The 26,761-nt window shown below is 39.5% G+C and overlaps 1 protein-coding gene across 24 annotated transcripts in view; it reads right to left on the bottom strand.

Moving 5' to 3' along the window:
* Positions 1 to 26,761, bottom strand: part of CAST (calpastatin) — a 106,579-nt gene that overhangs the window by 46,210 nt on the left and 33,608 nt on the right. For 3 of the 24 annotated variants that reach the window (XM_032275769.1, XM_032275737.1, XM_032275726.1), the window contains exons 1-6: positions 18,554 to 18,697; positions 6,850 to 6,909; positions 2,736 to 2,801; positions 2,075 to 2,116; positions 561 to 617; positions 259 to 315 (exon numbers count right to left, since the gene is read on the bottom strand). In XM_032275769.1, the coding sequence (XP_032131660.1) occupies positions 259 to 315; positions 561 to 617; positions 2,075 to 2,116; positions 2,736 to 2,801; positions 6,850 to 6,870 (243 nt within the window). In that variant the 5' untranslated portion in view covers positions 6,871 to 6,909; positions 18,554 to 18,697. Of the gene's footprint in view, positions 1 to 258; positions 316 to 560; positions 618 to 2,074; positions 2,117 to 2,735; positions 2,802 to 6,849; positions 6,910 to 18,553; positions 18,811 to 25,667; positions 25,740 to 26,761 lie in introns of those variants that run through there. The other 21 variants (XM_032275854.1, XM_032275844.1, XM_032275860.1 and 18 more) reach the window with 12 other exon arrangements.

Consider the following 26,761-nt stretch of genomic DNA (forward strand, 5'->3'; position numbering starts at 1 on the left):
AAATAGTGTGATGTACATGTGACAATTTCATTTTAGGTACAAAATTTGAAATAATGCAAATCCTTCCCCTAAAATTCAGCAAGAGTCGCATAAATGAACTGTAAACACTGCTTTTGCCACATGATGGCACCATTTTAGCTGAAAAAAATAATATCCAACTATCCACTGTAGGGATTAGTTTTGAATGATGACAGATTTTAATTACATTCCATCCAAAGATGTTGCCTTATAATGTAAGTCCTCATGATAATCATTTACCTCTGTGTCTTCTTTTAGCTTTCCTTCTTGGGATTTTTTCTCATGAACCACAGATAGCTGTCAATTTCAAAGGATTAAACTTGATTACATTGGAATCCAATGTTTTAATTCAGCAAAATTCAGCAAGAATCACATGAATAAATTGTAAACACTGCTATTGCCACATGATGGCATCATTTTAGCTGAAAAAAATAATATCCAACTATCCACTGTAGGGATTAGTTTTGAATGATGACAAATTTTAATTACATTCCACCAAAAGATGTTGCCTTATAATGTAAGTCCTCATGATAATCATTTACCTCTGTGTGTTCTTTTGGCTTTCCTTCTTGGGATTTTTTCTCATGAACCACAGATAGCTGTCAATTTCAAAAGATTAAACTTGATTACATTGGAATCCAATGTTTTAACACTTTCAAACAAGAACAAGAACAAAATTCCAACTAAAACATTCTGCCTTTTTAAGGAAATACCCACTTAGGCCCATTCTTTAAGGTCACAGAAGTTGACATTGCTCTCAGGTCAACAGTAACCCTGCCAGCAGTATCTGGAAATGGTGAGTATCAGAATAATGAAAAATTTAGTATTTCATCTAAATACTATTTTCAAATACATGTATATCTCTAAATTGCTGGTTGTTTTTCACAATTTACACAGATAACACATGATCCATGTGACTACTGAGTTTGTTGACAGGTGATCCCACTCTAGAAAACGTATTTTTAAAAATCTCCTTTCAAAGGATTTACAAAGATTTTTTCTTTGTTAGTAGAGAAGATCTTATCACCAGAAACCCAATTTTCTCGAGATTCAGTAAATCATCAAAAGTGTTTACAGTGGAATAGAAGACAGCTTCCACTTAGCTGCTGAATTCTTCACTCTTGAGTACTCTATGTTCTACCATCCTCAGGGGCCACCAGGAGGCCTTCCACAAAATCAGACAAGCCTCACCTTTCACCTTTCATATCTTTTTCCATTCCTTCAACTGTGCTTGAAGTACCTGGGCTCAAATATCTGTGCTTTTCCACAGGAAGCCTTGTGGTCTTGTCTTAGTGCTTGCTTAAGGGCTTGACAAAATAAAATGCAGCACCTTATTAAAGAGAAACATTTTGGAGGCCAAGGCTGGCGGATCACCTGAGGTCGGGGGTTCAAGACCAGACTGACCAACATGGTGAAACCCCGTCTTAAAAAAAAAAAAAAAAAAGAAAAGAAAAAAAAGAGAAACATTTGTGCTGCGTACACACCCTGGGGTTCCCCTCCATGCAGAGGCAGAATAGCATTCATTCAGGACAGTCATGGGTGAGGAAAGCAACAGAAGCTAGCCTCCTAACAGATAACTAGCTCCACCAACTGAGATAAGACTGTCATGATAAACACAGCCCGTTTCTTAGGAAAGATTCTCATCCCTAAGTCACCTAGGTGCTGAGTTCAGCAGACGCATTGTTCTCGATGCCGAATTGGAATTGGAATTGGATATTCACTACCCTTTGCCTTTTTTCCTTTGCTCCTCTTGCTTTTTTCTTTTTGAAAACAATCCCTATACATATAACAAAAAACTAGAATTGAACAAAATACTTCTGAAATACACTTTTCATCTACAAAAGATTGTACATTCTTTTTAACAATATATGGACTTAAGGTTATGAGTATTTTATATATTCTACATGCACACAGCCATTCAAAAGGGCAGTCCAAAATTAATTAAATTAGCCAGCAACCCCGTTTACCATTCACAGCAGTGCCAGGATACGAAGTTGGCTATTCATTATTATTTTTAAAAATCCAAATAACTCACTAGCAGACTTAAATCATTTACCTTGGTTGATTGCGACTTCTTTTCGGGTTCTGTTTTTACAGCCTAAATTGAGAGAAAAGAAAAAAAAGAAAGAACGAAAAGAAAGACAGACACCGTTTACAAAGATTATCACAGGTTTTCTTCAACTGAGGAAACTCAAAAGAGATTATTTTGATGTAATTGTAAACTTTATCAGTTAAGTTTGTTATATTTTGCTTGAAATCACAACTCTTTAGAGAAAATTAAGCGTACTAGTTAATACTCTCTTACTATTCAGGGAGCAATTTATGTCCTCTTGCTATGTATATCAAATATATGTAAAGATTTATTACCATTTACATTGTAGCTAATACATGTGCAACAGAAAATAAAAACCCTCATCACAAAGCCAAGGGCACTGTGTTTCTATGCCACTAACAAGATGTTTTTATCAGTGAAATACTCATCACGGGTTTTGGCTGACAGTGTAAAACAACGGGATGGTGACAGAATTGGGGACACAGAAAGCAGTGAAAGTTATTTTTAGTGCCAGAATGTGGCTGACGAGTAGCTGAGCCTACAGAAAGTCCATGATGGGATCCGAGCGTTAACAGAAGACTGTGAATTGCAGTTATTAGCACATGCTGAGCGGTGAAGTAACCATTAGTAAACAGTGATGTCCTAGTACAATGAACAACATCACCTGTTTTTTATGTTTTTTCTTGTTAGGAGGATGTGGTCCTTCCATCTGTTGGCTGATTGGAGTGGCCTAATATAAGAGCACAGCCCCAGGTATAATTTTATTTTATCTGTCAGTCAAATAAGCAACCTGTATAAAAGTGTTAAAATGATTATACCAAGATTCATCCTATTCATCTATTGCATCTACTTGATGCATATTTGTATAACTCCGAGAAGTTGTAGGCACTTACATTCTAAGGTCCTGAGCAAATATTTCAGTTTGTGTTTACATTTTTTCAGTGAAAGTTTTTTTCAGTGGAGGTTTCCATTAATAAAATTAATTTCTCATTGCTTTCCTTTCCCTGAGTAAAGACTACGTGAATATCATTTTTTTCCTGTGTATCCAAAGTTTGGTTTATGATCAAGTAGTGACAGATGTAATTAAAAGCTTTATGACATTCTGTTAACATAATCCTAAAAAGATTGTAAATATTTAGTGCATGGATTTTTATTGAGCACAGCATAGCCCTGTATGTAGAGATCTAATTTAAAGTTCTAGAAATGCTTCTAAAGGACTGGTTGTAATTTAGCATCTTTAGTATGATATTTTACAGTTTTAGCCAACTAAACATTACCTGTGCTTAAAAAAAAAAAAAAAGTAAGTACATGCGTGCATACTCAATATAGGCAAGATATAAATCAGGAATAAAACTTGATTAAACATTTCATGGACTTTACAAAGTCAGAGATTACAAACTAGGGTCTAATGCTTCCTGCTTTTTCTTTCCTTTTTATCTGCTTGGTGGTATCAGCACAAACTTCTGTTTTTTGTTGTTGTTGTTTTATTTTTAATTTGAAGAGGCTAAAGTCAAATATCCTCTTAATTTATCATGTCTTCTACGTGAGTAATGAAGAGACATACTTTCCTCAAATAATGGCCTCTCGCTATGCCAAGACACTATTTTGGGAAGGAAACAAAGCTTATGATTGAAATGTTTTTAAAGAAAATTTTAAATTGGATCCTTTCACACTATATCCTCATTAATGAGTTTCTATTTATGGTACTACCCTTTCAGTTTATGCAAATATAATTTATTAAATGATTAACAAGGAAAATAAGCCAGCTGGTAGTAGAGTGGTTTGAATCTATTAATAGCTTCCAATTTGTAATTAGGCAATCAAGATTTTGCATGGGAGAATGCTACACTACAATTAAGAATGTTTGCTCACAGACACAGGCAGCTTACAGTGCAATGCACATTTAAATCAGTAATGGCTAAATTTATTCTTGTAGTGGTTGTGCTGAACATAATAATGATGACCATAATGACTAATGTGTATCAATCACCTCTCATGTGTCAACTCACTTTAACTTCATAATAATCCTATGAGACAAGTATTATTATGCACATTGCAGAGATGAGAAATTGAGGTTAGAAATCCCTGGTGGACCTGAGGTTGTGTGTTCTCGTCACCACACTGCAGTGTCTCTCCAGCCCTGGCCAATAGACAACTCCTTCTGGACACTTGCTATAGAGAGGCATTGTCCAATACACATTATGTTTCCTTACACAGTCTCGTGAGATAGGTACTATTATCACCTTCTTCCAAACTGTACTGATACAGAAACCAAAGCAAAAAGAGATTGCCCAATATCACCGCTGATGTGAAACCAAGTTCCAGGGAAAGAGGCTTGAGGCCAAAAGTGGTCCCTAGTCAGCCACTGGGGACACTTCATTATGTGAATCTTATTTTTGTCACTCCCTCTCTTCTCCCTCCTACTTTCGTCCAGTTTGACAGGACTGCCAAGAATTCTCATGATTAATTCTCAGAGAAGGGTGAAGAGTTTGCTGACATTTGTTCTAGATAACAGGGCACGCTTGAAATAAACATTGGTCCTTGAGCTAGGCACAGGGGATTAGAATCAGGCAACAGGATGAGAAAGAACCAAAAGAATAAAAAGGAAATCCTATGTTTCTGGCTCTCTTTCCTATCTCTCGTTGGTTTTCATGCTCTCTAAATGCAACGAGTTTGCTTGGTTGTGTATTTATGAGACAGGGTTTTGCTCTGTCACTCAGGCTGGAGTGCAGGGGTGCAGTCACAGCTCACTGCAGCCTTGATGTCCTGGGCTCAAGCTATCCTCCTGCCTCAGCCTCCCAAGGAGCTGAGACTACAAAAGGGCACCACCACACCTGGATAATTTTTTTGTAGACACAGGATCTTGCTATGTTGTCCAGGCTGCTCTCAAACTCCTGGGCTCAAGTGATCCTTCCACCTTAATCTCCCAAAATGTTGGGATTATAGGTGTGAGCCACTGTACCTGGCCTTAATAAGAATTTTTATTTTGTAGATGCTTCTGGTATATTTTTTTTTAATTAAGATTTTTAATTTTAGGCTGGACATAGTGGCTCATGCCTGTAATGCCAGCACTTTGGGAGGCTGAGATGGAAGGATTGCTTGAGCCCAGGAGTTTCAGACCAGCCTGAGCAACATAGCAGGACCCTGTCTCTACAGAAAAATAAAACTACTAGCCAGGCATGGTGGTGTGCCCCTGTAGTTCCAGCTACTCAGGAGGCTGAGGTAGGAGGATCACTTGCACCCAGGAGGTCAAGGTTGCAGCAAGCTATGATCATGCCACTACTCTCCAGCCTGGGTGACAGAGCAAGACCTTGCCTCAAGAAAAAAAAAAATTAATTTTTTTAAGATTAAGATTAATATAATTAGGTAGAAAGGGCTAACAGATTAGAGATTATGTAATATATATTTTAAAAGCAATTTAGAAATCAATGTAAATTGAAATACTAAATTTAAAAAACAATAATTTTAGATTACAATTTTAAATGAATGCTAAATGACATTTATAAGAACTTAGATGTGGATAGTGTGTTTCTAGATATTTGTAACGTTTTTTGAAGATGATTCAAGATGAGGCCATATGATCCTTTGATAGTACTAAGTTATACTGTCACACCACCTGGGATAGGAAACTCTAGGGAGAGCATGAAAACAAAAGTAGATTGGTAATTTTAAACAAGAGCAATGTAATAATAACGGAGTTGGGGTAGCTCTTAAAGGCATTAAAGAAAATTGGCACACAAAAATTAGTTGAGAGAATTTTGAAAACGCTCCCTGTTTAATTCCCTCCCCTGAAATATTCCCAAAAGACAGAGCTTGAGATACAGTAACTTAGGGAGGGGGTTTAAAAGTCAGCTTCAGCCAGCTCTTCAGAACAAAGTGAACAATCCCACTAGAGAAAATTTTTAATTCTGAAATTCAAAAAAATAATTTTAAGAATAAATCCCAAATAGAGCTCAAGAAAGGTTTGTCAATAAAATGGTACCCCACAAGACTCAAATATCAGAAAAAAAAAAGAAAACTCAGGAAAGCATCTGAACTAACCAGTATGTTTTTATATTTATTTAGTATAATCTTTCATTTTTATACTTATTTTTAAATGGCCAGAATAATAAGACCATTTTAGCAAGAAATTAATAATTTATGTTCTCATTTCAATGTAGAGAAATGGAGAGAAACTTAAGAGAAACAACTTCAATTAAAAAACTCAATCAAATCTAGGATCAAAACAAAAGCAAAACTGGCCATGGGCATGGTGGCTCATTCCTATAATCCCAGCACTTTGGGTGGCCCAAGTGGAAGGATTGCTTTCAGCCCAGGAATTTGAGACCAACTTGGACAACATGGTGAGACTCTGTCTCTACAAATAAACAACAACAACAACAAAAACAATTAGCTGGGCATGGTGGTGTCCCTCTGTATTTCCCAGGTACTTAAAAGGCCAAGATGGAAGGATCACTTAAGTCCAGGAGGTTGAGGCTGCAGTGAGCGTAATCACTCCAGCCTGGGTGACAGAGCAAGACCTTGTCTCAAAACAAAACAAAACAACCCTAGCTGACTCCACTTTTCTAGATAATCTAAAACCATGTAGCAGATGTTTGATGTAAGCATTGGAAGGAGCTGAGTTTTCTAAGATCCCCATCAATTAGGAAGAAAATGTTTACTTTCATAATTAAAACTTCCTAGCACATAGAACTCATTGTCAACAATTAACCTACATTTGTTTTGCTTTGAGCACAATCAACTTAAATTAGCATTCACTCAATTGGCATTCTTCATACCTTGGTTTCTGTGGGATTCATACTGGAAGGCTTGCTGATTGCACCAGAGGAAGCTGACACCTAGAAAGGAAAGAAAGAAGTAGAAAGTTTGATTCTCTTTAACCTGCAATCTACATGGTCCTTCAGCTCCTCTTAATCATACTGCCCTTGGCCCTTTAACTTGGTTTTACCCAGTTTAGAGCACAAAAATCTAGTACGAGGTGGTGTCCAGCAGTGAAAGCCTTTGTAACTAGATCAAATAGGTTCGAATTTTGGGTCTGCTATTTACTAAACAATCTCAAGTAAGATACTTAAATTTTATTATGTTTAGTTTCCCAGCCTCAATTTTTCTTTAGTAGTTAACAACTATCTTGTAAGTTTAGTATAAGAATTACTTCCTGGCACATAATGGTTGCTCAGTAAATATTATTATAATTACTGTTTGTTATTTTCAGAAAAAGCATGGACTTTGCAACTCAGCAAAATTTTGTTCAAACCCCAGCTCTGTCAATTGCAAGCTCTGTGACTCTGAGCCTTAGTTTTCCAGGTCCCTGTACAAATAAAGGCCAATAACATCTATTTGCAGGGTTGTATTTGAGATAATGTGTGCCAAGTGTCTGGCAAATTGTAGATGTTCATTAAATTGCCAGTGTGTTATTCCTAATACAAAAGAAAGAAGGAACAAGGACAAAACTCCGGGAAATAGACTTGCGTGGATGCGAACTATCTTTCAGTGACATGTAAGAAAGAGAAGGTGGAGACAAGGTTGCAGAGGGAATTCTGCTGTGTTACTCGTCTCATCTAGGCTCTTCTTTAGAAGGCAAGAGGCGATGAATAGTAACTGAAGTATTCAAGAAACACCCTCTTCGGATGCTTGCAGTGTTGAAGTCAGCCCTGTGATCCAGTCATTTAAGTACTGGGATGTGCCTGTGGATACATGCATGGTTTGGAGTACTATTCTAGTGCTTAACTTGTATTACACTGGTTAATTTTAAACAGATAATTATCATCTTTGCAAACTCCTACCCAGACTTATTTAAAGCTCCTTAACATTTAAGTCCATTAGGTTTTAGAGCCCAGGGATTCCATCTGGCATGAGCTTCCTTCTTAACTGACTCTCAGTAAACAGCTGCTACTCTGCCAACAATACCCAGGGAAGCCTATAAGATGGACCTCACTCTGTCTCTAATGCCTGGCCCAAAGCCACTTCAAAGGCTGAGTCACAGGGCAGCATGAGCCCATCCCTGCTTCTCCTTTACCTTCCCCCACCCCCCAATACACTATCACTCAAGGTGATTGTATGAAACCCACTATAGCCTATGGCCCATGAACAAAATCACTTCCCCACAAACCTCAGTTAATGTAGAACACATTGATGCTTGTAGTTAAACTATCATAATTTACATATAGAAATCCAAAGCGTTAGTATACTTATGTTTAAAAAATAATTATATAAACATAACTATTCCTGAGAACCCTTAGGCACCAACTGGACACGCTCTTCCACCAAAATACACACACACACACACACACACACACACACACACACACACACACACACACACACCCCCCAAGCCCCGGTCACTGTAGCAGGGCATAGAATGGCCTCTCTCACATTCTTTTTGGTATTGAAAACTGGAAGATATACCAAGATAGATTTTTCCCTCTGTCAAATTAATGGATAAATATATAAATATCTACTTTTTTCCTTGAAAATATTTAAAAATGTTATGGGGATTAATGTCCCTATATTTATATAATTCTATCCTTCTACAAGTAGACTTGGTTGTACAAATTTCCATTCAAACTCAAGAAATTCTACTTTGCTGCATTCCATTCCTTTAATGATTCCCCTCAACCATGTGACACCAACATAGAAACTAAACACTCCACGTGAAAGGACTTCTGAAGCTGAAAATCTTTAGGTAGACATTAACTTATTTTCCACACATCCAAATGTATTAAATCATTCCTAAAATCACACAGCCTTGAATTGTCTAGCCTACCTTTTTACTTTATTGAACAATACCTTGACGTGATCCTTAAATTCCAGAAAGGAAAAAACTTTCAAAGGACCCCCATCAACAGTAAAATCTCTACATAGAATAACTATAAATCAGCAATGGAGCAGGTTATAGTGGGAATTCAACTCAAGGACTTGACCCCTGTTGGCAGTACAGATTCCTGCATGAAAGTTTTCTTCCCTCACTAAGACACTAACCATTTTAAAATCGAAATATGAAAGCTGCTTCATGGGAGTTAAAAATGGTGTATATGCCCACCCCATTATTAACCCATTTGACTCTGGCTTATTGCAGCTTGTTCACTTTTTATTCTGATAAGACAAGCAACTTTCAAGATTTGTAATCTCTAGTGAAGGACTGAATACACTTTCATTTTATAATCTTTTGCATTGTTTGAATATCATATCACTGATGTGGATAATGTTTATAATAAAAAATTGTGAAGAGTTAATCCATACATCTTCCAAGAGAAAGCACCTTAGTAATAAGGTTTAATACAAGCTTTAATACACAGGTTTTAAACAGATGGGAAAAATGGACTCTCATGTTCAAGATTGTTACCAGAGTTAATTGGCTCCCCAAGTATTTATCCAGAATACAGTCTGTGCCAGGTACTGTGTCAGGTGCTGGGGACACAGTGGTCAAACCAATAGGCACATCCCTGCCCTTATGAAATCTATAGCTTAGTCAAAGATGGCATTAGTAAAATAATCACTCCAACAATTATTTGCTACAAAGGAAAGTCATAGGGTTCCATAAGAATGTAGATGAGGAAACCATAACTAGTTCAGCAGATAGTTGAGACAGGCAGTTCTCAGAATGTGGCCAGTTATGCCATAACTGGAGGATAAGGAGGCATCGCTTGGGCTGGAAAGGAGCACTCTCTGCACGAGGATCCTCTGAGCTGTGTATGCCAGGCCTGGGAGCTTGGCCATCTGACTGCTAACCCAGTGTTGCTCTACTGCAGTGCCTGCCACTTGGCTGGTCCTGCTAATATCAACAGGCTGCCAATTTTAAAGCACAACCATCAGTGCTCGTATACACCAAAATACATCTAAAGAATTAATACTGTAAATCCCACTTAAGTGCTGCTATCAAAATACTTCCCCTCCCAAATGGCACATGTAACTGTCTTCATATCCTGAATATTAGTAATCATTTATAAACTTGAATTAAGGCACAAATCAGAGTAACAAGCAGCAGAGAAATATGCCTTAATATAAATCATTCTCCAACCACCCACCTATTCAACAATTATTATTTAAAAAGCAATGTACAGACAGGTAAAATGGCTCACACCTATAATCCCAGCACTTTGGGGGGTTGAGATAGGAGGACTGCTTGAGTTGAGAAGTTGGAGTCCAGTCTGGACAATATAGTGAGACCTTGTCTCAACAAAAAATTTAAGAATTAGTTGAGTGTGGGGGCATGGACCTGTAGTCCCAGCCACTTGGGAGGCTGAGGTGGGAAGCTTGCTTAACTGTCTTGTGAGACTGGATGGGAGTGGGGAGGGCTGTAAGCTCCCCAGCAGGTCCTGGCAAGTGAGCCAGGGTGGGAGGATAAGGGCTTCTGTAGAAGGGGGTGGGGGGCCCCTAGAATGTGTGCCTGTCCATTGTACCACCACATCTATCTGATGGAACAATCATTCCCTCAGCTCCTTACTTGTTTGTCTACCATACATTGGAGTCCCTTCACGTCTTCCTGGCCTCTTGCCAGGTACTTGCCACTGGATTACAGAAGTCCTCTCTGTCTCATTTCCAGCCATTCAGCCTCACGGTGATCTCCCTTGACCCCAGCTGGCTTGGCTCAACTTGTGCAGAGTGAGGCATCGGATGCGTCAGATCTCTTTCTCCTCACACCAGACTTTGCTTCCGTTCTCCACCCCATCACTGGTAGCATTCCCATATCCTCCCACCTGCAACACTACTTGCCCTTCACACACCTGAACCTGCCTTTGTTGAGGGTTATGAAGAACATCGGGCTGTGTGCATGCAGTCTCCTCCACCTGACAATCCAACAGCGGTTTCACTTGGAGTCACTGACTGTTCTCTCCTTGACGGCCGCTGTGGCCTTAGGAGCCCTAGATTCCCTCCCTATACCTCTGACTTGTTTTCTTCTGGAAGCCTCTTCCAGTTGCTCTATTCTTCTCTGTATTCTTTTTTTTTTTTTAACTTTAAGGTTCAGGGGTACATGTATACATTTTTTTAAAATAGGTAAACTGTGTGTCGTGAATGTTTGGTGTACAGATTATTTCATCTCCCAGGTGATAAGCATAGTACCTGACAGGTAGTTCTTCAATCCTATCCCTCCTTCCTCCCTCCTTCCAGTGTTCTTTAATATTTGGGCTCTGTCTTTTCTGTGATATTATTGCCCCCTCTGAATGTCGATTTCTCCCTATGACTTTAGGTGTCTCTTATTAAGGGAGGAATTCTTCAACCCTTATCAGTACCTCTACTTTATCACCAGACTGTACTATTTTAACTTAAAGAAAAGAAGCCAAGAAAAGTAGATACAGCCTCAAATCTCTGCTCCAATGTTTAATTGCCAAATTAACTAACCTCTTGGAGCCTCCATATTTCCTCATCTGTAAAATGGGGGTAATACCACCTGGATCTGAAGCTGCTCTTGGGAAATCACCTGGCATAGACTTACCTGTTGATTCAGTGCCAGTTCCTTATCACCATTACATCCTTTTCATTTCTACTGCTACCCTGCTCCAAGTCTAATCACCTATCACCCACACCTGGATTATAGAAAGCTCCTTCTAATAGTTTCCATCCAATAGTTGCCATCCTTATCCTTATTTGTCTCTCAATCCTTTCTGTCTATGGCTGACTAATCTTTCTAAAAGAAACGTCTACCATGTTTCCACACCGATAAAATACCAATATGTCCTAGACAAAGTCTAATGCCTTCTGCCTGATTTTTAGATTCTCCATTATTTGACCTCCCTCATCATGGCCCCACATCAAGTCTCCCCTCCAGCCATGACGGTGTCCTTATGATCTCAGGAGCACTGCATCAGCCAGCATAACACATAGGTTAAGAGGGTGAGGGTGGACTCTTGTCTCAAGACCCTGGTGGGATCCAGCTGACGTTTAGTGTACGTCCAACCTTGAGCAAGTTGCTTAACCTCTCTGTGCCTCAGTTTCCTCAAATGTAAAACTGAAATAGTAACAATTCTTGTTGAATTGTTTCAATAACTGTTTTAAGGATAAGTTGATGCATGTGAACCAGTAGCTGCTTGGCAAGTGGTAAGTGCTGGGCAAATGACAGTTATTGCTATCACCATCACTATCACACTCCCCTCCACTTCTGAGCCTTGCATCGTGCCATTCCCCCTGCCTAGAAAGCCTCTTCCCTGCCCAAGTCCCACCGTCCCAACCCTTGAAGATGTAGGTCAAGATACACTATTTGCATCTGATTTAGCTCTTATTATCTTCTCAGCTCTTGTGTTTGTATTCCTCACTTTTACACTGAATCAGGTATTCTGCGTTGGAGGGTGACTGAGCTCCTTTCTAAGTGTACATAATGTCCTATCAATGAAGCTCTAAATTTATCAAGAGGCAGAGGTCATTTCTACTCTCCATATTGCCTATACAGTAGCAGAGGGGGCTCAAAAATCACAGTTCATTCACATTTTTGTTTCCACTTTCTAGCTGTCAATTAAAGTCTCAATTAAACAGAGAATAAAATATAGTTTTAATACTTCAGGTTTTTTTTTTAAGCAGAAATCAAGAACATACTTAATAAATCAAAAGACTTAAGTTTCCACCTGGGTGGATGCTAAGTGGCTTGGACTCCATGGGAGGTCAATTAAGTCTGCTGAGAATCTAGTTTCTTATCATGGGAATACCATGAACCCCATAAGGTTATTGTGAGACTCAAATTAGATACAGACCAAATTTAGAGCAATTTAGGCGAACAACAAAACAAATAAAAAAAATTTTCTAAATTAAAAAATGTGAGAAATCAATAATTTTAACTTTTAAAAATAGCTCTGCTAGATGTACAAGAGAAAAATGAATAATTTGTCCCAAACCATGATCAGATTCTTACTTAATAACACAGCTCAAATATTGAAATAAAGGCAATCATGTAGGAAAAAAAATCCTTTCCTCCCAACGTTTATAAAACAGCCAAATGTGAACTCCATGAGGGTAGGCACCAGCCTGTTTGAGTTGCCACCCATTCCAACCACAGAGTCTTAACACAGTAGTTGCTTAACAAGTATCTGAGATAAATGTATGAATTTGTGCATGAATAAACACAAGAGTATTATTTGATGGCAGAAAACCAACATTGAGTTTTACTATTAGATCATCAGAAATTCTGTTGATAGTACAGGTCAGAAAACTGATTAGAATAACACAATTTAAACATTAGGTCATTTACATTATTATTGTAATCAACCAGGAGTTGTACAACTTTTAAAAAAACACATATACACACAAAACCCTGAGCTGCTTCCTGTAAGACACCTAGAACAAAACAAGGCAGCATGTGAGGAGCTTTTGTAAGGAAGACATAGACATTGTTTAAACACCATTTATATGTCTATTGAATACAGGCTTACATTTTTCTTTCTGTAATGACAGATTATTCACTTCAGGAAATGAATATTCAGATGTCTGTTGTTTGCCATGCTGTCACAGCATGACATACATTCTTGCAATCCCTTTAATTATTAAGTATAATAATGGTGCTTTTAAAGAGACCTCCTAGAGTCATCTAACAAGGTATAATGTTTATGATAACAGAAAGTGTGATTCTGATGAGAGATAAACAATGGATCATCTATGAATGAAATTCAGCCATCTCTTTTGGGGAGAATATGGCGTTGTGCTAGCAGATCTAGTTACGGTGCTTATACCTCAGAACATAGTGTTTGACAAGTTTGATTGTGATAAGGTCTTAGGTACAATACAATGCTACAGGTTGTCAGAAGAGGGAGACTATTTCTGAGGTGCCAGTTTGGAAGATGGTTAGGAAAGGCTTCACAGACAAGGTAGGGACTATTTATTGGATGCTTATCGTAGTGTCATCTACAGGGAGGTGGCGACTTACAGAATCTTCCATATACCAGGAACTGTGACAGGTGCTCTCTGTATCTGATTTTAATATATCGTCATAAAATCCTGAGAGGTAAACGTTACTATCTGCATTTTATCAATGAGAAAACTAACTGAAGCTTAGAGAAGTTAAATAACTTATCTAAGATTACACAGTTAAGAAGTGGCTGAGCCTGAATCTGAACATGGATATAACATGAACGCCCATAAACTTTTTGCTGTAACAAGTTGACTGCCCTCATTTCAAATATTAATACAAAATATTCTGATTTTACAAAACGCATAGGCTGGATCAGGCAGGCATTCCAGGTGAGCAATACAGCTTGCGCAAGACTTAGAGGTAGGAAAGTACCAGAGATAGTCAGTCCAGAATGCAACAGGTTAGATGAAGTCGAATGCAAAAATTTAGAGAATTTGGACTATTAGGAAGAAACTGAAGATAACTATTGCTTGGCAGAGTAGGTTGTATATTCATAAAATATATTACAAGGAAACAGTTTAGTTAAAAATAAAGAGCTTTATTTGTTCTGGGGAGTGCAGAGCACATGAAGCTTTGGCCTCTGATGCGACATGGGGGCAGACCTCAAAATAAACATACAAGCATTGCCTAGCAACTGCGACAATAGTCGCAGCTGATCTGTGCTCTAAATCCAAGCTAGAAGGACAACTGGCCATACTCTCTGAGTATCTGATTATGAGCTCTGATACTGGACCACCCCAAGAACTTAGGGAAAAAAAAATCCACATAAGGCATGAAGTTGAGCTTTCAGTTCTACAAGGCAACTGCTTAATTTTCATTGCTTTCCAAACTCTAGGTTTCCAGTGCTTTTTGATGGGATAATAATTTTGTAAGTAAAGAGAAGAGCAAGATACACAGCCTAGGTCAGTCATCAAAGAATAGAAAAAAAAAATTTTTTTTCCTGAAGTTGTATTCATGTCTCTAGGGATTCCAGTTGCTCTTCCTGATATATGAAATAATTCCAACTATGCCTAATCTTTGGCTGCCCACAATGAAACAAAACAGGGAAGTCAGGTCCAGAAAATGCAGAACACTTTCTGCTTCTTGTCCCTCCCCTAGAATTTTGACAGGTGAGGATTTACATAAGCCTGTGAACCAAGCACTTTCTGCTAACAGACACTACAGGAGCCATGAGGAAGACTGCCCTTGACTAGCCATGTGACTTGGAGCTCTTAATCTTTCTTGCACTCCTTTTATTTGTAAACTGTAGGCCTTGAGAATCCTGTAGTTCTGCAAGTCTAATATTATATGCTATACTTTAGTGAAGGGCATTAAATAATGTGCTCAAGAATAGATGTTCAATTGGGAAACAGGGGTTAATAGCATGGGCTCTGGAATCCCACAGACCTGAGGCCTAATTCTGGTTGCACAACTTCAGGCAGGCTGCTTAATCCTTCCATATTTGAGGTTTTTAAATTCATTTAATGGATATAAAAAATGATGCCTATTTCATAAGATAGCAGTGAGGATTAAATGAGGGTATGTGTATAAAGTGCTTGGTTTGGTGCCTGGCATGTGGTACATCCATAGACAGCAGTGATTTTTACTATTTTATGAATGCCAACAGACTCAGAAGTTTCTTTACTTGGCCTCAGGATGACAGAGTAACTCTGTGCTGTTCACTGCTTTTTGCTTTGTTTTGTTTTGTTTTGTTTGAGACGAAGTATCACTCTGCCACCCAGCTGGAGTGCAGTGGTGCGATCTCGGCTCACAACAACCTCCACCTCCTGGGTTCAAGCAATTCTCCTGTCTCAGTCTCCCGAGTAGCTGGGACTACAGGTGTGCCCCACCACATCTAGCTAACTTTTGTATTTTTAGTAGAGATGGGGTTTCACCATATCGGTCAGGCTGGTTTCAAACTCCTGAACTCATGTGATTCCCCCGCCTCGGCCTCCCATAGTGCTGAGATTACAGGTGTGTGCCACCATGCCCAGCCTGACCACTGCTTTGATAAGTTACACACTGATCTTTTTCAAAGAAAAGAATCTGCAATATTATTTTACATTGTGGCATTTTCTTTGGTTTCAAATGCATAGTTGGTTTAGACTCACGTTCCAGTCAAATAAAGAGGAATCTTGGTAGCAAGAGCATATATTTGTAACAACCGTGACAGACTATGAGCTTATCTAAAGAATATATGACTATTGATGATATGATTATGGTATAAGAATGACTGAGTATTTTTATGGCTTTCCATCAAAATGGTATGGCTCAATTCTTTTTTTTTTTTTTTTGACATAGGGTCTTATCACTCTGTCACCCATGCTGGCGGGCAGCACCACAATCACAGCTCACTACAATTTCAACCTCCCAGGCTCAACTGATCCTCCCACCTTAGCCTCCCAAGTAGCTGGGGCCACATAGGTGCGCATTACCATGCCTGGCTAATTTTTAAATTTTTTTGTAGAGACAGGTCTTGCTGTGCTGCTTAGGCTGGTCTTGAACTCCTGGCCTCAAATGATTTTCCCTCCTCAACCTTCTAAAGTGCTGGGATTACAGGCATGAGCCACCATGCCTAGTCCTTTTTAATATCTCTTATCCAATTAAAAGAAGACTGGAGGTAGTACCCAACTAAAGTTCATTTAAATGCAAGAAAGTGCTTTTGGTCATGCTCTGACATTCAGTGGGAGCAAAGAGCTCTATCCAATTCAGAATTGTCACCCAAAATGCCAAGAGTATGCCTTTTGAGAAATATTAAGATGACATTTTTAAGTCAAGAGTGTCCACAGAGAAAAAATAAAATACAATGTTTGTAAAGACCTCCTGTAACTTTCTAGCATGCAGATTGCTAATTCAATATATCAGAAAAACTATGCAATATGTTCTTCGTATGAGGTTAGACACACCAATGCTAAAACAGATATCCCATATACATATGATCTCCAAATTGAGAGAATTATAAAGTATAATGAAAGAGCAGATACAAAGGTATATATGAACATAGAAGAGCATGGGCTATAGAATTTTTATTTGAATAGGACTAATTAAAATAGTTCATATTTTGAGAAAAAGTAAATGTTTCCACCTAAGAAGTAGTGATCACTTAAAGTTAACTGTTCTTATAACCGTGAACAGAAACATAAATACTTGGCCAATTTTAAGTTTGTTCAAATGAAAAGAAAATGCTTTCTTTTTCTTTTTGGTTTCATTATTTCAAACTGTTATTTTACATACTATCTTTTACATTTTAATTGCAGGAGAGATGTTATACTCAATCAATTCTACCAGAGAGTAATCAATGAACCAAAACTCCCCAGTAATTCTATATAATCAACTATTCTCATGCATTGGGACTGTTATTTCAAAGTATCTGCACTGAACCACAGCAAATATTTATACTTGAATGTGCTGCTTCATGAACACTGTTTCACAGTCTACAAAGCATGCTGGTTCATAACAGACACCAAGAGTCCTTGCTGCACACACACGGGTTCCCTAGTCAGTCTCATTGCTATAGGTGGCTTACTCCTCCATCAGTCTACAGATGTGGCCTTTCCTTGTTCAGCAAGATTTTGCTAAATTTCTCTACTTCATTTTAATCCCATATTGCCCCCTAGAACCCAGGCACCACACCGTCCCTACCACATTCCCAGCAACTCAATATTCCTTTTAGATACTGAAAAATCAGTGTGCAAATGTCGAATTCATGCCTACAGGCAGGACATCTGAAAGAAGCACTCTATATTAATATAAGCTCTAGTACTGATTACTTTCCCTTTTTGAACAGTAGATGCCACTCCTTGTTGAGCTTCCCTGCAATGCAGAGGTTTTTCCTCTGGAAAACATCTCAAACAGCAGGAAGTTTCTGGAGCTGCTGATTAAGCATTTCTGTCATTCTGATGCATAGGTGGGTTCCTAGAAAACTAGAGAGGCCCCAAAGTCCCGACCCTTAGGGAGGCTGCCTAAACTCTCTGCCTCATTTTCCAAAGCTGTAGAATGGGAATAAAGAACTTGCCCCCTGCCTGTAAGTGGAGAATGCCGGGTCCCTAACCACACGGAAGAGATTGTTAAATCTCCGTGAAAACACTTTGTAGTCTTAAAAGATAGACACAAAGTAACCCTGAGTGATGTTATCCTACCATGGTCTCAGGTTGTGTCAAGGAAATGGAACCGAAACATGTTACAACACTTGCCACGCCACACCCAGCATGTATCAGGTGCGCAGAAAGGTCAGAGTGAGCTCAGGCTCTAAAACGGAGGTCATCACGGGGTGGGGCAGGGCTGGGGAGGAGGAGGGCCATCTCCAACCCTCGGGACAAAGGTGCCAAACCAAATTGACATAGCTGCTACTTTCCTTCTTTCGGCACTTCTCCCGGGCCGCACAAATCCCCTGTTTTCAAACCTTACGCGTCCGGTCACCAGATACATTCCCAGCGCAAGGGGCAGTAACTGTGTTACCGACGGGGAGGAGGATCGCCAAGAAACACAGCTAAACCCAGAACGCACGCTATCGCCAGGGTCGCCACAGTAGGAAGAGCGCACGTCCAGAGCCCGGGGAGTCAGCTGCAGGCTACGGGCCCCAGACGCGCAGGGCCGGGCGCGGGGGACACAGGCCGCTCGACCCGGGGGCACGCGAGGCCCTGAGCAAAGCGGCGGAAGACGGTACTCACGCTGCGTGGACTCCGGACTCCGGAGACCGCGGCTTGGTTTTCAGGAGGTCTGCATTCCCGGCTGCGCTCGGCTCCCGCGGGTTCCGCTGGGAGCTCCAGCCCGGCTCGCAGAGTGCGACGGGGAGGGGCGGTCCCAGGACCGCGACGCAGGAGGCGCCCCGCCCCCGACCCCACCCCCGGCGGCCCCGCCCCGGGAGCCCGGGATGCTTGGGGAGGGACGTCCAGCTCCATGGACTCGTCATGCGCCTGGCATCTGGAGACTGCCTCACTCAGTAACGCAGCCTGTGACGCGGGACACGTGCTGTGTGCGCTGCGCTTGGCCAGCTGATGACAGGTACCGCACCCTCGCTCCCTTGGCTGTCACCCTGTGACTACCAGAATAAGGGAACCACGCTGGGTGCTCTTCACAGATAGTCTCCCCCCAAGACCTCTTTTGAAACTATAAGGTGGATTAGTAATGACTACAACCAGGATTTGCAAATGCAGTTAAAACTGTGTAATGGATTTTTTTTAAAAGTGTAGTTTAACAGTCATAATTCTGCCAGATTATTTTATATTATAGTATTACAAACTTCAAAATTAATAAGAATACATTTGAAACCAGTGGCTACAATATAAATTCGTGGGTCTATACTGCTGTAAAGAAATGAATGGATAAGTGAAAGAGGGGTTAAGCCACTCTTTCTTACAGAAGAAGGCCAACTAATAAGTATTGAATGAATGATGGAGTTAGAGAAAAAAATTATAAAAATTTTTAAAAATATATGAAAAGCTATACACCAAACACATTAAAGGCTCTGAACCCTGAACTTGGGGTATGAACGAAGGAGGTGGTGATGGTCACTGTTTGAGGAACACAGGCCTCAGGACAGGCCGGACACAGTGCTGTGTCAAGTCATGACAAGTGATGGCCAGTGGAATGTAAAAGGTGAACTCATCCACACAGCTTTGTGCCCCATACCTACACCACCAAGCAGTCAAGGCAGGTAGGGCCCTCTGACATCCCCTTCAAGGTACTCCTTACATCCACCTTATTTTTTTTCTTTTATTTCTGTGAAAAATCTGGTGAAATAAGAGCCCTTCCAACTTTAAGATGCTAACATTTCCAGAGCAGAAGACTCTGTCCTTATTTTATATATATATACATACAGATATATAAAGTCTCTATATATACACACATATACATATATGTATATGTATATCAACCTCTACCTCCCAAGTTCAAGTAATACTCCTGCCTCAGCCTCCTGAGTAGCTGGGATTACAGGTGTACAGCATCACATCTGGCTAATTTTTATATTTTTAGTAGAGACAGGGTTTCACCATGTTAGCCAGGCTGGTCTCAAACTCCTGAACTGATCTGCTCACCTCAGCCTCCCAAAGTGCTGGGATTACAGATGTGAGCCACTGCCCCCGGCCTTATAATTATTCTTGTTGGAAGTATAGTGTATATATCCCCTTTCTGTTGTTGTTGAACATTAGTATTGTCATTCCTTTTAAAAAATAAACTAAAACTCAGCTCATCTAGGTTTCACTGACATTAATTTCTCCTGTGACAAAAACAGCATAGGGTGACTAATTTGGGCCACACCCCATAGGGATGGGCCCTGGGCATAGCTTCCAGAGTTAGGCAGCTCAATGATGCCTATCTCTGAATGTATTTCTGTGCTCCTGAAGTGTACAGATGAGTAATCACATGGTTACAAAACAAATTTTCCAGCTGGACACAGTGGCTGACGCCTGCAAACCCAGCACTTTGGGAGGCTGAGGTGGGTGGATCACCTGAGGTCAGGAGTTTGAGATCAGCCTGGGTAACATGGTGAAACCCTGTCTTTACTAAAAATGCAAAAATTAGCCACATGTGGTGGTGCGCACCTGTAAACCCAGCTACTCAGGAGGCTGAGGCAGGAATATTGCTTGAACCCAGGAGGTGGAGGTTGCAATGAGCTGAGATTGAACCATTGCACTCCTGCCTCAGTGACAGTGAGACCCTGTCTCAAAAAATAAATAAAAATAAAATAAACAGAAACAAATTTTCGGAACATTCTCTGCTGTAAGTAGAAAGGGTCTCCTTTCCTTAGAGGGAAGGGAAACAGTGTTGGTCCACGGCTGTGCTGTGGCTCTCACAATCCCTAAGGGTGTCCTTCCTGCCAGTGTGGTTCTCAAATCACCTGCATCTGAAACTCCTGGGATTGCCTATTAAATATATGAAATCCTGGGCTTTCCCCACTCTGGTGAATCCAAATTTCTTGGCTTGGAACCTGAGAATTTGCATTTTAACCAGATTCTCCAGTTGGTGTTTAGGTTATGGGTAGCCTAAACTACCTACCTTCAGCACAATTCAGTCTCCTGGCTGCTCAAAATGTGGCCGCCAAGCCAGCAGCAGCACACCAACTGGAAGCTTGTTGATAAGCAGAATCTCAGTCTCACCCCGGACTTCCTGAATCAGAATTTTCATTTTAATAAAACCCACACTGACTTATTATGTACATTAAAAGGTGGGAATTACTGCTCCGGATCTTATTTCTCAAACCCTGGTTATTATTTGTACATTACTTACATAATATTTTTTAAACCTGCCATAGCTGTATTATTATAATTATTGTAATTATTATAAAATAATTAGATTTACTTTAACCTTCAATTCAGCCTCACCATAAATAAAAATATCCATGGGATTAGGAGTTGATGTGCTAGCTTACTTTTTTTATAGCACATTAAAATATAAGCATAATTATTAAAATAAAAATGCTTTCTTGTCTAAAACACAGTCATGTCACAAACCACAGGTGGTAGGAGGATACTGTGGGCTGACGCTGGCGCTGAATGTCAGCACACCCTCCACAATACCCAAAGAGTTAATCCAGACCCTCACTCCTATTAGGGATGAGAAATGTAAGAACCTGGGAACAGAGCTGTGTTGCCAAAATTAGCACAGCTATTTGTGGCAGACCCAGGAACAATCATAAAAGTATTTCTCTGATAAGTGCTTATTCCTTTATAGATCTCCTCCCCTCTAGCCTGGGAGGGAAGTTGTTTCCACTTTCTTCTGTTTGAAAGGCCTAATGTTTCTGAATAACCTGTCATCTATGGTTTTCCTTCTATACAGTTAGGTAATTCTCCTGTTTTCCTTTCTTTCATGGATATCTGTCATTCAGCAGGTGGTCACACATTTGAAAACCCTCACCACATATTGATAATTTCCCACCTCATCAGTCCACGCCTTCCCAAAGCAGGATCCAGAAAATTCACACTCCCAGATTCCCTTGTAGCAGTGTGAAGGCATATGATTTACGATGGCCAATCAGATGTGTCAGACAAGAATGAGATTGGAGGTGAGCAACATGTACAGCCTGCTGCCCACCAGGAAATCCATGTTGTAATAAAGATTTTGAGTCTTCTGCATCAGTAGTGGCAGAGTTCTGGCACCCAGTTCTAAATGTGACAGAAACTGAGCTGTGGTGGCAGCAGGAGAAAGTCTCATAGTGTTACTGTGCATTGTTCCTGCCGTAGAGCTTTAGATTTCTTCTGCTGTACTTGCCTGGATTTCTCTACCAGCTACCCCTTGTTCCTTAAGGAATTCCTTTTTGGCTCAGTCAGAGTGGGCTCTAATTGGAACTAACAACTTCAACTAGTACATCTTCTTAATAGCATGGTCTTCCACAGAGATATTCCTAATGCGATTTGAACCTTGCTTTCCTTACCTGAATAGTCAGATTGGTGAAATAGAAGTTGTCTGAGAAGACTTCCAGCAATAAAATCGCATGACTGATAATGGATCACAACTATTTTCACAGAGGTTTTAGTCAGAATCTGTATAATTTCTGCAGCCTCATCTTCACTACTGATTTACCAAAAATTAGATTTTAAGAACTAAACAATTTATAATAATTATTTTAAATTAGAAATATTTACATCACTGAAGAGCACTGGATCTTTGAAACCCAAACCTGCGTAGCAGAAGGGATGCTATTTGAGGGCACAAATCCTCATTTTGTAAGCATTCTCATAAAACAGTTCTACAATATACAGAAGCAATGCCATAATACATAGCTTACACATATGCTTCAAATTAAGTACTTAATTTTTAAGACTTTAAAGTTTTAAAACTTTAATAAAACTTTACATTTTAATAATTGTAAAATTATCACTTATTTTAAATTTCAAATCAACTATTTCCAGAATCAAGAAAATTAGCATTAGTTCTCACTGCCAATTCTATCTACCATTCTGTCACACCTTTTCATAATGTGTTGGGAGAATATTATTTGCCTGTGTGTGCCATGGTAACTGTGTAATAAAAGGCTTCAAGTTACGCTATTATCCCCAGCTATTCTAAATGATGCATGGGTATGTAATTTCTTAAGGGATAATGCTACGAGCTACAACCGTTCCAATCTGGCATCAAAAGAAGAAATAAGCAACTACATTTCTTCAAAACTTTATAAAAGTTAAATATTTGAGAAAGGAAGAGGTGAAGAATCAAACCCTGGAGAACTCACAGTCAGGAAACTGGTGAATGAGTCAGAAAAGCACAGTGAGAAAGAGAAACAGGAGACATAAGAATGGAAATGGGAGAGGACAGTGTTTTTAAAGCCAAGAAAATAATTTCGAGTTTGCTGTTAAATACTAGAACAATAAACATGTGGCTAAAACATCTCCACTTCCCAGTTATGCTCTGCCCCTCCCAGCTCTTAAGACAGAACATGGTTTGTGGGGAGATGCTCAAGTTCTTTATAACTATCACATCTCAGAAAAGTTCGGTAATGTCCATGTTGAAAAAAAAAAAAGGAAAAGGTCTGATTCTTATGATTACGTTCAAGAAAAAACTGGGTGTGGTTTAGATAATAGCAAGTTCAGCTAATAAAAAGTTTAGACAATAGCAAGTCTGAGAACATTTACAAATAACTCACTAAATCTCATTGGGTGGTTTTGCTAATGAGATGTATCATTTCTAGAGGCATAATTTAAGGGCATGCTAAATACAAGTCCTAATAACCATCAGATTTAATCTTTTTTAGTTGGAGAATCTCTTTTATTTGGAGACCTGGAAACAACAAAATATGAAGGCTAACAAGATTAATTACAGAGGGGTTCATTTTCCCAGCATCTACTAAATGCCAGGGCCGGGGCTAAGTATTAGTATATATTTTCTTTCATTTAAGCCTCTCAACAGCTCTGACAAGAGAAGTCCTATCCTCATTTTACAGATGAAGAAACTGGGGTTCAATGGACTGGGTAAATCATAGTGACAAAGAGGAAATCCAAGCTTGTATTTGCTTGTGTCAGCAACAGTCTCTCACCCAGTGACCATCAGTGCTGTGGTGTCTCCAGCAGTAAAGAATGGCTAAAAAAGAGCAGACCTCAATTTTGAGTTTATGTTGGTCCCAAACATTAATTAACTCCCTGTATTTACAATTCATTGTCTTTCAATGATTTTTATATTTTTACTGACTGGCAGAAGAGGGCTTTGAAAAGGAATTTAAAAAACATAGGTCTTAAAGTGGGATGGTATTTAGCATTAGAGGGACTGGCCTCTTCTCACTTCTCAGCTGATTATTTGTTGGGCACCATCAGGGGCTTTGAGAACAGTCAGAACTCTGAGTAACACTAAAATACTAACTCTTCATTGAGCAAGTGACATCTATGAGAAAGTCTGACTTTCATAAGATAGCCACCAATTTCAAACAAACAAACAAAAAAGTTTACTTTAAATAGTTGTATAGATAGGACTGACACATAGGTTGAGGTTTTAGATAATCTTGGACATACTAAAAGACCACAAAGTTGAAAGGGGCTGAATATAACAATTTCTTTTTCTTTTTTTTCTTTTTTTATTTGAGGTGGAGTCTTGCTCTGACACCAGGCTGGAGTGCAGTGGTGCAATATCAGCTCACTACAACATCCAACTCTTGATGCAATATCAGCTCACTACAACATCCACCTCTTGAGTTCAGGCAATTCTCCTGCCTCAGTCTCCCAAGTAACTGGGACTACAGGAGCATGTCACCATACCCAGCTAATTTTTGTGTTTTTAGTAGAGACAAGGTTTTACCATCTTCTCCAGACTGGTCTTGAACTCCTGACCTTGTGATCTGCCCGCCTCAGCCTCCCAAAACAATTTTATTTATCAAAAACTACTAGCTAAAATTATAAAGTTATACTTTCTTGTCTTTTTGTTTTCAAGGCAAGATCTTGCTCTGTTGCCCAGGCTGGACTTCAGTGGCACAGTCGCAGTTCACTGCAGCCTCGACCTCCGAGACTCAAGAGATCCTCCCACCTAAGCCATCTGAGTAGCTGGGACTGCAGTTACGTACCACCAAGCCTGACTAATTTTTAAATTTTTTTTTTGTAGAGACAGGGTCTTACTATGTTGCTGAAGCTGTTCAAGAACTCCTGAGCTCAAGTTATCCTCCTGCTTCAGCCTCCCAAAGTGCTGGGATTACAGGCATGAGCCACTGTGCCTGGCCACTTTCTTGTCTTGAAAGGTGACGTTTCAGTGATTTTTATAAGTTGCAAAACTTTGAAGGGTTATATTACCAAAAATTGCTTAGATGGAGCTTATGAGATCCAGCATTGTCAAAGACCTCATGACAGGAAACCTGGGTTCAAGTCCTATCTCCATCTTACTGGCGTTGTGAGCTTGTCAATGTTACTTAAACTCCTTGAGCTCTGGTTCCCTCATGTATAAAGGAATAATAATAAGAAGACTGTGAGGGGATTACATCATATAATTACATAGAGCACTTAGCAGAGTGCCTGGTGTGATTAATGCCCATGAGGAGGATTTGAATTATTTTCTAAAGTGGGAGGACTATGTTTTTACTCACAGTATGTGCAAAAGTGTAATATTATCTACAGATAGTCTTGATAATTAATATTTGTTTAACACTTATATACCAAGGAGAATTATACAATAAATGGTTTTACTAGGTTTTAAATCACTCGCATCATATTAAGAAATTATATTCTGTCTTCCAGCACAGAAATGATACTTGGTTCAAAAACCTTCAGTGATATCCAGACACTGTTTGCCTTCCCTACAGGCCCCACCCACTAATGATATCCCTGTCGAATACAGTAGGGGTCTCTTTATGTTCAGGAAATCACTGACCTTGGTGGCCGAGGCTGTTCCATCAGCATAGGCTCTGGAGGATTGACTGCTCCTGAGGCTTGTTGCTTTTTTCTTGAAAATAAAAAATATTAGTTTCAACGGGGAAAACACTTTACCAATATAGGCAAATGCAAAGTTACATATCAATACAAATATTTTCTCAAGCAAAAATCAGACTAATATTTGAAACACACCCAAAGTAAACATATGCTTTTAATTTTTCATAACTTTGCCTGAACATAATATAAATATTAAAATGAAGAGTACGTTGAATAAATCTCAATTGTTCAATATTCAGTGAGTTCGGAGAACTGCAAAACTCACCATGGCAGTTGTCACACACTTCCAAGAACATCACTCTCCCTTCCAGTGCCACAGAGAGTATACAATGTTACAAAGTCTATGGAGGGTGATTTAGCAATGTGATCAAGGATGCTATTCTACTTGTAAAAATGTATCTTAGGGAAATAAGGGAAGAGAAAAATTATTTTGCTTCAAAGATATTCATCACAGTACTATAAGCTAAAAAAGCTGAAAACAGGTTGGGTACAGTGGCTCATGCCTGTAATCGCGGCACTCTGGAAGGCAGAGGCGGGTGGATCATGAGCTCAGGAGATGGAGACCATCCTGACTATTATGGTGAAACACCATCTCTACTAAAAATACAAAAAGTTAGCCAGGCGTGATGGCGCATGTCTGTAGTCTCAGCTTCTCAGGAGGCTGAGGCAGGAGAATTGCTTGAATCTGGGAGGCAGAGGTTGCAGTGAGCCGAGATCATGCAACTGCACTCCAGTCTGGGTGTCAGAGCAAGACTGTCTCAAAAAAAAAAAAAAAAAAAAAAGCTGAAAACAATATCTATAATAATGTTTATGAGTACTTATGGTGTGCCAGGTAATTATTCGATTAGAATAATAGAATTATAGATAATAATAGGATAAAAATGCTTTCAGAATAAAGCCTCTTAGAGCATTATTCTAAGTACTCTGTTTTAAATAGCCTGCGTAACAACATCAACCAACATAAACCTGATACTATTGTTATCCCCATTTTATGGGTGAGAGAACTGAGGAACGGAATGCATAAATTATTTGGCC

This window comes from Sapajus apella, unplaced genomic scaffold, assembly GCF_009761245.1.
Source record: "Sapajus apella isolate SASKATOON/1434 unplaced genomic scaffold, GSC_monkey_1.0 scaffold1, whole genome shotgun sequence".
NCBI classification, from domain to species: domain Eukaryota; kingdom Metazoa; phylum Chordata; class Mammalia; order Primates; family Cebidae; genus Sapajus; species Sapajus apella.